We start from the raw sequence: 12920 nt of genomic DNA, 5'->3' as shown, positions 1-12920 counted from the left end.
TAACTAGTATTGCATTAAATGCTCAGTCCAAATGCCAGAATATTTTACATTCTTACCACCTAAGCCTGCTAAAACCTACAAATGGAGCTAAAGAAAAGGAGATATTTCTGACTCATTACTTACAAATCATGCACTAAAACATGATAACAAAAAGAAAACAAACAGGACATTTGAAGAACTTTGTTGTTCTACAAGTTCCTGTACTTTCTGTTTGCTATAACCTTTTCTCTCTCTGCCAAGAAGCTGATTACTGGTATCACATATATGTAAGTGTCCTCTCTTTTTGTGAGGAACCCATACAGTTTAATTAACATTTTGTATTATTCATAGTTCCTCACTAACCAGAAAATATAGTCATCAAGGCAAAAAAAAAAATCTATATTCATTGGGAAATATCAATATGCATGATCACCTTTTCAACATTTAGAAGTACTGGTTATAGAATAAAGAACTGTGGTTCACCTTGATCTAAAGTGGTAATTAAAATTTGAGCTCCTTCTAAATAGAAGAATCTTCTAAACAGTAAAATACAGAACCTTCTGTTTATTACAGTACAAAATAATCCAACTTTATTACTGAAAATGTAATCTGTCGGTATCATAGCTTACATTGCCAAGATCCTTTTTTTACATAGCCACGAGGGAATAGAATCTCCCCACGATCATGTGATCAGTTTCTACCCTTCACAGAGAAGGATTTCTCTGCCTCATTTTGCAATACACATTTCATGCACAAATCTTAATCACCAAAAATTGATAGTACTCACATAAATGAGTCCAGAGAAGTACCGCTCCCTCAAGTTATGCAACACAGAGGCCTCATTCAGACAAGTTAGCTCAGCCATGTCCTCAACTTTTGAGAATTTCGGGGGATTCATTTTTTGAACGTCATCCTTGTTGACTGTAATTTTCTTCCCGTTTTCAGCCAGTTCAACAATAACTTCATCCCCCTTTTCCTCTTTAATACTTGCGGCTTCAAACCCATGTTTTTCAGAGGGTATCCAAACTAACTTTTTCGCTGACCAGTCTGCTTGGGCCAGGGGATTGCTGAATAGGTTTTTGTCCACAAACAGAAACTTCTCATCATCCCCTAGCTGAGTAGCTGTTTTCGCTGACATAGTGATTTGATTCAGCAGTGACCTGTAATGAAATAAACAATGTTTACAGCCGCTATAAACATTGACTAAAAAGCAGGTAGAGCAAGTGTGAAATGCTGGCTGACGTACAGCATGCGGACAGTCTTATTGCTTTTATGGAGGATCACTTAGTTTTCAGACTTTCCCACAAAACAGAGTATTTTTCATATGTAACAGAGACTGTCAAGTTTAAGGATCTATAAACCATAGGCTTAAACCTATAAGATACAACAAGATATTATTATGTATACCAGCCTCTGACTACCTTCTAAATGTATGCTTTGTGATTCTAAGTAAATCTCTTAACCAATCTAGACTCCCCAAGTCATCCATGAAAAGAAGCATTTTCGCCTAGTGTGTCTTGTTTGATAAGAAGTAATCAAAAATAAGAAATATTCATTTCCCACAAAACAGTCCTCCTTTGTTTACATGGGTTGTCATGTGTCTTTTTAAGAGATTAACACTTATCAGAAAACAGTTAATTGGGCAATCTATGGACAAGATATGACTTGCTTGTATAGTATTTATGTATAAATATTTTCAATAAGCAGACAACAGGAAACATTTAGGGGGACAGTAAACCAGCTGCAGGTATATTATCATCTCCCACAGACTTTGCATCTCCATTACCTGCACAGTCCAAATTTTCAAAGGTCAAAAGCAGTTCTCAGCAACAGTACAATAAAAATTCTCACCTAAATTTGACGATAACTTTTATTTACTAAAAGTTATTTATACACTCTTCAATATTTATATGGACTAAAACGTACAGTCGGGTAAGTTCCACTTGCCCATAATAACAGATGTTCAAATTCCTCACTGCTGCAATAGCCTTCAGATCATATAGGTTGTTTCTTGCCCAAGAAACAATGACAGGACAGTGCCAAAAAGCTCTGCCCCCCTCCACTCCTTCACTCTGACTGCTGATTGGCTAATCTCATTGCAGGAAATCAGCAGTCGGAGTAAAGATTTCTTCAGCACTTTCTTGCCCCATACAAAGAGAGGAGAGCCTAACAATCCTGACACAACCAACTAATAATAACAATAAAACATATAAAGTAGAAGCATATGCAGCCCTACTTTATATAGGGAGGTGGCAGGTGAGTGCAGCTACTGCAGCAGTGAGAAATTCCAACATCTACTGTTATGGGTAAGTTACACAAATGGTCCTAGCAAAGTTTGACCTGGACCTAGAAGAGCAATCCATTATATAATGCTTTATACTGGTATGCATAGAGAATGTAGTTGTCTCTAGAATGCTTCTGCAGTTTACCCCTTTCCAGAATGCCACATAAGAAGACAAGGCTCTAGTGGGATGTGCCTTGTTACTGCCTGAAATGGATTTGCCATGGTTACAATAACAAAAAACAACAGTTGAGGTCAAGCACCTGGAAATTGTCTATTGAGACTCGGGGTGTCTCTTTGTTGCCTTTTGATAAGAAATAAATAGCTGATAAGCTTTTGTAAATGGCTTAGTTCTGTCTAGATAGTTCCTGAGATGCCTGTGAATGTCCAAAGTATGCTGAATCTGTTCTTCCTGGCTTTTAGGCTCAGGGTATAAACCTGAGAAACTGATAGGTTGATTCAAAGTAAACTGTGAAACAACTCTGGCATGAATGAGGGTTTTTAGAACCTATCCCTAGGGAAATCCGATAGGATTCACCCATAATGAGAGCTTGCAGCTCAGATGCTCCTCTTGCAGATGTCAGAGCAACAATAAGTGCAGTCAAGAACGTTAAATCAGCTTGATGGGTAGGTTCAAAAGGTGACATAGTAAATACCTACAGCACAAAGCTGAGATCTCAGAGAGGAGCAACCTGTTTACAAGAAGTTTCAGGTGAGAAAAACTCTTTTCAGAAACTGTTTCACAATAAACAAGAAAGATGAGGCTCTATGGGCAGATATGCTGAAATGGCTGCAAGATGAACCTTTGCAGACTAATAAGTGAGGCTAGAGGCAAGTTGTCACACAAATATTTGAGCACCAGTGGTACAAAATCCCTAATGGGCCCCTGGTTATTGGTTAGGCACCATCTAGAAAACTGCTTCAACTTACCAACATAGAATTTTCTAGTAGCAGGCTTTGTTGCTTCTTTAGTACCTGCAGAATGTCCTCATGAAATAAGTGCCTAAAGGGTATTGAAACTGAATCATTCAGACAGTCAGTTGAAGTTTATTGATATTAAGGTGTATCAAACTCCTGTCTTATGTGAGTAGATCCAGTTTGTGAGGAAGCTTGTGATTGCCCTTGGTTGATTCCATAAGAAGTGAGAGCCAATGTTGTCTGGGCCAAAAGGGGTCACCACTGTTATTTCTGAAGTATCCTTTTGAATCTTCAGAATAACCCTGGATATCAATGAAAGGGTGGAAATGCAGAAATTAAATTTAATTTCTAAGCTTGTTTGTAAGGAACCATGGAAATGTCTTTTTAGTTGTCTGTTTTATAAGGAGATCAACAGATCCCCCACAACTAAATCAATTCCTGGAAGACCCCTGATTCAATTTCCATTTGTAAGGGTGGGGGTGGGGGGTGGGGGGTCTGTCCTGTTCCTGGCCTGCCACTATATTTTGTTCTAATGGAATGTGAGATGGTTACAGGGTTAAAATGCTGACGAGATACTTGCCAAGCCATCAATGTCAGCCTGCATAGGACGTACAGCTTTGTATCACCATGCTTGTTGATATACCACATGAATGTGGTACTATCTGTAATCACTAGAAGAGGTCCTGAGGGCCAGAGGTGATGGAGGAACTTCAAGGCATGGATCACAGCCAATGTCTCTTTTCAACTGATGTGATCTGGTCTGTCTGAAGCATTCCACAGATCTTGCACCTTTACCCCTCTGAAAACTACTCCCTAACCAAAATATGATGCTTCTGTGATGAGAGATTGGTGTGGTGTCTAAGGAGAGAACAGGAAAGCTGTAATTAGTTGAACATATTGTCCCCATCAATGCAGTTCTGTTTTATAAAGCCCAAATTGGAATCTGATACCCCAGAGACTGCAGATGCTGGGTCCATGCACTTTTTTCATGAGTAATCTGGCAAGGGATATCATGAGAATCGTAGAAGCCATGAAACCTGGGATCCTCAGAAATTATCTTGCAGAAGCCTGAGATTGATTGGATATGTTCAGGAAAAAATACCAGATAAAGAACCACATTGTTTTGTGTTAAAAAGGCGTTTTGAAGAGAGGAATCTATAAGGCATCCCAGAAGCATAATCTTGTGAGACAGAGTTAAGGAGGGTTTTGCAATATTTATCTGGACGTTTGTGCTTACCTTGACTGGTGATTTATCTGGAAGTCCAGATTGGCCAAAAGAGGCATAATCCCTGCTAATGACTCTTGACTCTGGATGAGAACTCTGTAAAGATAAGTAAGTCATCTAAATAAGGAGAAATGTGAATGACATTTAGTCTGCAGTAAGCTTTGACTGGGGACAGTCATTTTGTGAATAGCCTCTGAACTTTATATAAACCAAAATTTAATGCAGAGAACTGATAATGTGACCCAGAAACAGAGAAACTTAGAACTTTCCTGAAGCCTGTGGCTAATGGAATATGGTAGTAAGCATCTTTTAGGTCTAGAGTTACCAAGTAACTCATGTGAGGAATGAGGGGCAACAGGTTTTGTAAGGTCAACGTTTTGAACTTTGGAACTCTAATGCACATATTTAGAAATGAAAGATGCAGTAATGGTCTCCAATATGTCTTTTTCTTTGGTACCAGAAACATTCTGGAATAGAAACATTTGCCCTTTTGGGTTAAAGGTACTGGTTCTATGACTCTCTGGACATATAAAGATGAAAGAACCTGAGGAAAAAATTCTGTTTGGTTTGGATTCTGGCTAGGTAGTCGATTGAAAGGAGTTTTTTGTATCCAGTGCTATCTGTAACCCTACTGCAACACTTTTAACACCCAGGATTCTGAAACAATCTTATGCCAAACACGAATAGAGAGGGCCATTTCTTTGGGGGAGGGGCAGATTTATAGTGGTTTTGGCTGGGGTGAGGGAGTAAGGAATGCTGGCATAGTCATTTTGTACTGTTGATCTATCCATTTTTCTGAAAGACCACCTATTTTTTATGCTTAGACAATCTCTTTTTTTTTCATTTTATTTGCAAGAAATGGCCCAAACAATAAATTGCTATCTAAAGCTGAATCCAAGATTTCAGATTTTAACCTATCAACAAACTTTGGTTAAGTACCCAAACATAACTTCACAACACTGTAGCAGTAGCAGGGGCCCTGGACACAGTATCTGCACAATCATAAACATTCTGCAAAACATAAATAAGAAAGGGCAGAAACAGATTGGTTCAAAAAAGATCTTTCTGTATGAAAAGTGGAATTAATTCCCTATGATAGAGCATACATTTCCACATAAATGCGAATGCCTACAGTGCCTCATATAGCTTATTTTTTAGGGACTGACGGTTGGGCATCAGGATAAGGTACAGGCAGCATTCAACATGTCCTCCAGGGCTGGCAGTATACGAGGGGCACGATAGGAATGAGGTATATCCATTTGTACCATATCATATCTCCTCAGTTCATGAAGAATATCCATTTTTCCCACAACATACCTAATTTATCATGGCAAAGGTCTAATTAGAAGAAAATTCCTCCAGATGAGGATAAGAATTAAAATTTTTCCTCCCAATCAGAGGATTGGGCTTAGGAATCTACAGGGGATGAAGCCCTATCTGAGTGAAATCAAATCGTCAGACCATGTTTCCTCAGGAATAATTTTACAGGGGATGCCCATCTGTAAAGTATTCTGCATATCAAGATTTTTTGCCTGTAATGCCTCTCTATTGCAGTAATAACTTCATCAGAAGTACAATGCTTAACTTTTTTTTAGTTCTGGAGTTCCAGCATAACATGACCATATGGAAGTAGGGTTACCTGCCCGGTCTAATGGTTTCTTGCCCTGGCTACCCCAAGAAGGATGTCCTGGAGTGTCTAATAGACCCAGAGAAGATGGTTCTGCCATGCCCACATTGAGCACTAGGACAGAGGACATGGCTGACCCCCCTGGTTCATGATGGCCAAAAGGACTACATCAAAAGAAGCCAGAGAAGGAAGTGAGTGGTCTGAGGAACAACCAACAGCCATTGCAGGTTCATCCACTGTCAGCTGAGGTGTAGACTGAATCTATAACAATGAGAAGGACTCCTTGGTTAATGATTTTTTTTTTCTTTCCAGGTACTTTGGGAGAACAGCCAGCCGAATTGGTATAAGTATTCATGCTGTAACCAGTGAAGAAGCATCAACTGCGGTAATGGTAGCTAGAGTGAGCCAGTCTGAAGGTAAGTTGCCACTGAACGTTCACAAGCAGCGCTTTTATATTCATAACACTTTCCCAAATTGTAAAGGTAGAAAATAATTCTCCTGTCAGTACTGTTCAGAAACCTGTACACGCACACTGAGAAAATCAAAATGGCAGGTAGGTTGTCACAACATGAGCATAAGCATTACACCTTTACCATAAAGTTCAAAGTTTAGAAAAGCAGTACACAATAGTTCACAAAATTAGCCCAAAATACATTAATAAACACTCTAAGCTAAAAATAGCAGTCTCTAAAAGAAAATGATGCTCTGAAAAAATACTGGGGCTCTTAAAGGGGAAATACTGCTTTTAATGAAAAAAATAAACACAATGCTATTTTTTTTAAAGAGCATTCATTTCTAAGTGGAGGATTTTCCCAAGCATGTCTTATCTGTCAGAAATGAAGCTCTTAACTTTTTGAAGCTGGCCAGACATTGTTTCCTGGGCAGGAAATAATCCATATAGCCTAAGGGCTACTGCAGCAGTTAAAATGATGAATGTCAATTAAATTCCATGCAGTACAATTTTTTTTAATTAAATGTGTGCATTATTTTACTTTGGTAATTAAAATGGATCTACAGACTTGTTAAGACTGTGAAAATAACCAGTAACTACAACATGCTGTAAATGAAGTAGATTTGACAAGGTTTTCAGCAATGATAACTAAAAAATAGCATTTTTTCCAGGGTGGAATTGATATTTTTATTACAAGTTTCATCCATAGAACTGTAGTAATAACGTTTGATCTGTTTATGAGATTATTTTAAATAGCTAGTGATTTCCTTAAACAATGGCCTTTTGTTTTATGTTGCCAATATAGAATGTTTCAATGATACCTAAGACATCTTGATGTCAAGTGTGGACCTTTGTTAACATTTTTCCATGTATACATTTTACATTAAGACTATGTGTATGATGCTATTGCTAAAATCATTTACAGTATTTCAACAAACTTTAAATGTTCATACTTCTTCTAATTTCACAAGATCCATCTGAAAATATCAGGATTGCGTTAAGTTTAGAAAATATTTAGATTGGGGCTGGGAGGAAGATATGCATACAGTGGTTAACACCATTCACTTAAGCAATAAGCTTTTTTTTGCTCCGCTACATCTACAAATAAGTAGAAACTCTGAGTGTGATTTCTAGTGTAGACATTTTGAAATTCCTTATTCGTTCTCTCTCTCATAGAAGGCTAATAGTTTGATTGTGCTGCTGAAGGAAAATATGAAATCCTATGCTGCAAATACCTTGAAAATGTTTAGAGGAACGCAAAGGGTTTGAAGGTCACTTTGGAAAAAAAAAACATATTTAGAGCTGGCTGGCAGATTAGTGAGTTTGTTACAGTGGTATAGGAAAATAGTTTTGCAGAGGTTTGTGTACCTTTCAACTGTCCATATTTTCACAGAATATTCAAATTTTTGCCTCATATTTTGGTCTGTTTGTCATAAAATGTGTTTTTTTTTCTGGCAAATTACTAAAGACTGAAGTAATTTAATGATGCAGCATTCAAGTTTCAGACTTCATGTCCTTCATAAATATGCATGTTAACAAAAATCCTGTTATTTTATCAACCTTCTAACCTTGTAAGAGCAATATTTAAAATCTGTCCTTATTTTAGTGCTTAGTCCCCCCTCCCATTATTTTAGGCTTTGTCCATATTTGTTGTGCTAAGACGTCAAGAGGTATGTATGTGTATTCTGTGCACTGGAGTTCTGGAGTCATGTGCACTGTGATTTGTTGAAGCCTGCATTTCCAGACATAGGCTCAGGATGGCAGTACCATGGTAGGACTAAATGTTTAATAAACAAGCAAACAAATAAAAATCATGAATGGTAGTTTTGATTACAGCCATGTTGGGTAACACATTTTCCTTTCTATTTAGAATATCTTTACTGTCTGCACTATTTAATGTCATTGTCATCATGACATAAAAATAGATTAAATTATACAGGAGTTAACAGTCTGTCCTCTACCACACACAACAGTGTTATTCTGTCAAGAGGTCACCTTGGAGTCCACTTGAACCTTGCCACCCTGGTGACCTTGTAAGAGAAACAATTATCTTAATGACAGAGCACTGTTTAACATTTATATTATCTTGTTCATAAGTTCATAATTCCTGAGATGGATGAGCCTTGTTCCCTCCATGCCTGAGTCCTCCAGTGCTGGTCTGTATACCAGTCAGCTGGGTCACAATAAGGGCTCCATCCTTCTGCACCACAGAGCCAAGCTTACTGTCCACTATTATTGGCTGAATTTTCACCAAGATGTATTCATAGATAGTGGAAAACAAGGCTGCACAACATATGCTTGTCCTTCAAAGGGAAACATACAAGGGAAAAAGTACATTATTCGGTATTCTTGATAGAAGGAGGCAGAAAGGAATATGATAGCAAGTGTGACACTGCCAGCCCAGCTATCTGGACTTTTGTAAATAATTTTATGTCATTTGTGAATATTGATATAATTTATACAGAACTGTATGCCATGTACCGAGCTAAGATGTATCCTCAGTGTACCCTGCTGGAACACAGAAGATTAACTTGCAAAACTTCGAGAAAATAAGTTGAAATTAAATTATTTTACGATTGTGTTATAAAAGTTAGTTTCAATGCAGCAAGGAGAAAGGATGTCTAAAACTAGGGTGCCTTCTGCATTGTTTTGTAAGTGTTTTATTGTTTTATGTCTTCCAGCAGTTGCAAAGATCTGAGGGCTATGTACTCTCACACAGAGATGTTAAATTCTGTTAAGTTTCTGTTTAGCCTGGGAACTGAAGTCAGGTGACAAAGAGTGATGTCATCCAAGCTGGCCCAGCAGTAATGTTTGATATTAAAGAACTCTCTCAGAGACAGACTGTCCATTTTGTATTTTGCCTTTGACCTGGAAACATCCACTCATCAGCACTACATCTGCACTGTCTGTTAGTAAGATTTAGGGCATAGTATCTCTTTTAATTATAGACAGGAATATAGTTAAAATTAGTTTATATGTTTTCTGTATGTATTTGAGACTGTCCTGCAATGTTGTTTTAAATACTTCCTGTGATTTTGGACTCTGAAGTAACTGTGTTTGTTTTCTGAGTATTGTTTTGTTAATTTATTATTAAATATATTTAAACCTAACTTTGTGGCTGATATTTGCGAGACATATTTAAGCTCTTGGAGTATTTGCATATGTACTTGGGGAGACTGTACAGGCCACTCCTAAATAGCCTGGTGCTTGGTCAAAACTACCATTTGGATTAATAGTAACATTACACAGTAGGATTGGACACCCTTTGCTAAGGACCATAGAGTAGCTGATAAAGAGTGGTTGGTGACATAGCTAGTAAACCTCTGCCAGCCTTTCCCAGGTGTGTGCATGTGTTTGTATATCAATCAGATCTCAAAGTGTGTGTGTGTGTCTGTGTGTGTGTGTGTGTGTGTGTGTGTGTGTGTGTGTGTGTGTGTGTGTGTGTGTGTGTGTGTGTATGTGTGTCTGTGTGCGTCAGCTACTTGGGCAGGGATATGAAGCACTGGTTGGACAGAGAGGCTGCTGGAGGTTTTGGCTTGACCACTCAGCTGAGATCTCAATCCTATAGCTGAGCCAGGGGGGGAGTCTTATTGGGTATCTGGAGAAAGAGGGAGAAACCAGCCCCAGACTGACTGTGATCTCTGTGTGCTCTTAAGGGAAATTGTACTTTACTGTGCGTTGCCATCCTCCCATTGTGTCCCTCACTGTTGTCAGTGGTGAGGATTGAGGCTCCTTGATTACTGGGCCAGTGCAAGGGCGTGACACCTAGTACTTCAACAAAATCTACAGACTTCAAAGTTGGTGCATTCTAAGATATGTGAAAAACACACTATGAAGGTACAAAGAGGGAGGCTGAAAAGTGATACAGGCTTTTACTGGAAGGGGGTGGAGCCTCCTTTGGTACCCAGTACCATGACTAACAACTTTAACATACTTTGGTCACCCCAGGCAACAATAGGTTGGCTAAGAATTAAATCATAAAGGTACACAAATGTTTACTATTGAAGAAGGATGACTGGTCACCAGTCAAAGAGCACACAGACAGAAACTAGTTGCAGTTGACATCTGCTGCTCTGGTCCCTCAGGACACCAAGGACAAATTTGGGGAAGTGGCTAGTTCACTGGGGTCTGGTGGACAGTTATACCCTCCTAATTTAATATGGTGATCTGTTGCTATTGGAGTTGCTGCTACCACTTTGAGAATATATTTCATTCAGAGGAAGGGCAGATGATCTTTGCAGTGCATTGATCACAGCTGCAGCATGCATGAAATAAACAACTTAAACACTGGCCTTAGCATCTCAGTATTTCCTATATAGTGCATTCTCCCAATGTTGTTTGCAGTACTATAATGCTTTTTGATTGTACTTCCATTCTGTGTGAAATGTTTATAATAAATAATTACTCACAATATTGCAATGCCTGAATACATTTTTTTCTATTATACCTAACTCATTTCTTAACCCTTTTCTTCAGGAATGATGAGACAATGTCAGGACTAATCTGCCATTTTTAAAATACTGGTAGTGCTTAGTTTAAATGTTTATAAAATCAAAGAATAGACATTAATATGCATTTTGTGAAGAAAGAGGTACAACAAATTTCTGAAGCAAAATCAGTTACATATGAGAGCTGTAATAACTAGTGCTGTAGTGTGTGTGTGTGTGTGTGTGTGTGTGTGTGTGTGTGTGTGTGTGTGTGTGTGTGTTTGTGTGTCTGTGTGTGTGTCTGTGAGTGTGTGTGTGTGTGTGTGTGTGTGTGTGTGTGTGTGTGTGTGTGTGTGTGTGTGTGTGTGTGTGTGTGTGTGTGTGTGTGTGTGTGTGTGTGTGTGTGTGTGTGTGTGTGTGTGTGTGTGTGTGTGTGTGTCAGCACAAGGGAGCTGTTACTCTCATAATCTCAAAAAGACATATTCAGTTCCTTTACCTTTTGCAACTTCCAGTGCAGATATAATACAATTCATCAAGCTGTGATACATCAGCATTCCATTTTGTCAAATTTTCCAGAAAAAAAGGACCTTAGTGCCCTGAATGAGTCGGGGGGCAAGCTGCCTTCACCTCCCATGAACCTTTTTACTTAATATGCCAGCCTCTGAGCTCACATAACCTCTGGGGAAGTTTTGTAAATTTGGTTAAATGGTCTGTTAATGTATACCCTGTGTCCTACAGACTGCCAAGAGGTGACCAGTGACCATTACTGATGGACTTTCTGCACATCAGCAAGTAAAATGGCATCAGAAATACTTGGTCTACAGATCTAAACCTCCACTGCAACATCAACAGAACAGTTTGGAGGGACAGGTTCATCTTGCAGAGGATACTGCTGCTGCTGTGGGACAGACTCACCATCCACTAAACAAAGTCGATCCCTGTCCATATTCAAGAGCAACTTTGATTTGTGGATGGAAAACAGAGAATTTACCCCAGGACTGTCCCCTGCACTACTAATAGACAGAGGTAGCTCCTAAATGCTTTATCCCATGCAAGGGTCCCCTCAAATTGTCTACAGTATGATCCCAGTTACTCTCATTAGGGGTAATATATAATTATCGATCATGGGATGGGTAAGGACAATCTATAACCAAATGGGATAGGTTATTTTGAGCACAAAAAGGGAAGTTGGTTAGGCTTAAAATGGCCCACAGAGGCAGCTAGCCTAGTACTTACCTGTGAACCTATATACCTATCGGGACTTGACAAACAGTATAGCTACCTCTGGTACTTATAAATGTAACTTTCAATTAAACAACTGATGACACCTCAGTTTTGAATAATAGAAGCTAGGGATGAATTAGCACTGAGCTGTGGGCTTGGAATTAGACTCTAGGAGATGATCAAGTGTCCAGTCAAAATTTCTGACTTTATTTCTCAACTTCTTTGTCCAGAGTCACAGCAAAGCCACAGATATTAATGGAGAAACACTTTCAGTCAGGGAGACTTTATATATCAGCGCTACTCTTAAAATATTAAAATATTCTTAGCATGATAATGTGTTAACATGCATTTTCTGAAGAATAAGAAGTCTGTACCTGTAATGTGTGGCATTATTTGTTGACTGAAACCCACATTACTTTGCCACACAACAGACTGTTTTATGAATGCACACAGACATTTTGAGGCAAAATTCTAGAAAATCAAGAACAGTTAACAGGCATTTCTCACCAATAATGCTCCTGCAAATTCCCTTCCCAGGTAGAAAGAATGGTATGTAGGCAGCTAATCCAAGCAACAGATTATGCAATGACTAACCAAGCAGACTACGGTTAATGGAAAGCAGGGAAGAGATCTGGTGCAGTAATCTAAGCCAGCAAATATAGCGTCACATCAGTCTTGAGTCTCATGGTAATCTGCCAGGTGCAAAGATCTTGTATGTTTTTCAGAAAATGTATAACTTTAGATTTTATGTTGGACAAAAAGGCAGTAATACAAAAAATGTGCAAAAG

General features: G+C 38.6%; 1 protein-coding gene across 3 annotated transcripts in view; it reads right to left on the bottom strand.

Annotated features, from left to right (window-relative positions):
* MYH11 (myosin heavy chain 11) overlaps positions 1-12920 on the bottom strand; it is a 547944-nt gene that overhangs the window by 500742 nt on the left and 34282 nt on the right. For all 3 annotated transcript variants that reach the window (XM_044089163.1, XM_044089164.1, XM_044089165.1), the window contains exon 2: positions 767-1139. In XM_044089163.1, coding sequence (XP_043945098.1) covers positions 767-1117 — 351 coding nt within the window. In that variant the 5' untranslated portion in view covers positions 1118-1139. The remainder of the gene's footprint in view (positions 1-766; positions 1140-12920) is intronic.

This window comes from Protopterus annectens, chromosome 12.part0, assembly GCF_019279795.1.
Source record: "Protopterus annectens isolate FY-2018-M chromosome 12.part0, PAN1.0, whole genome shotgun sequence".
NCBI lineage: Eukaryota > Metazoa > Chordata > Ceratodontiformes > Protopteridae > Protopterus > Protopterus annectens.
This window is presented reverse-complemented; position numbering and strand designations above follow the sequence as displayed.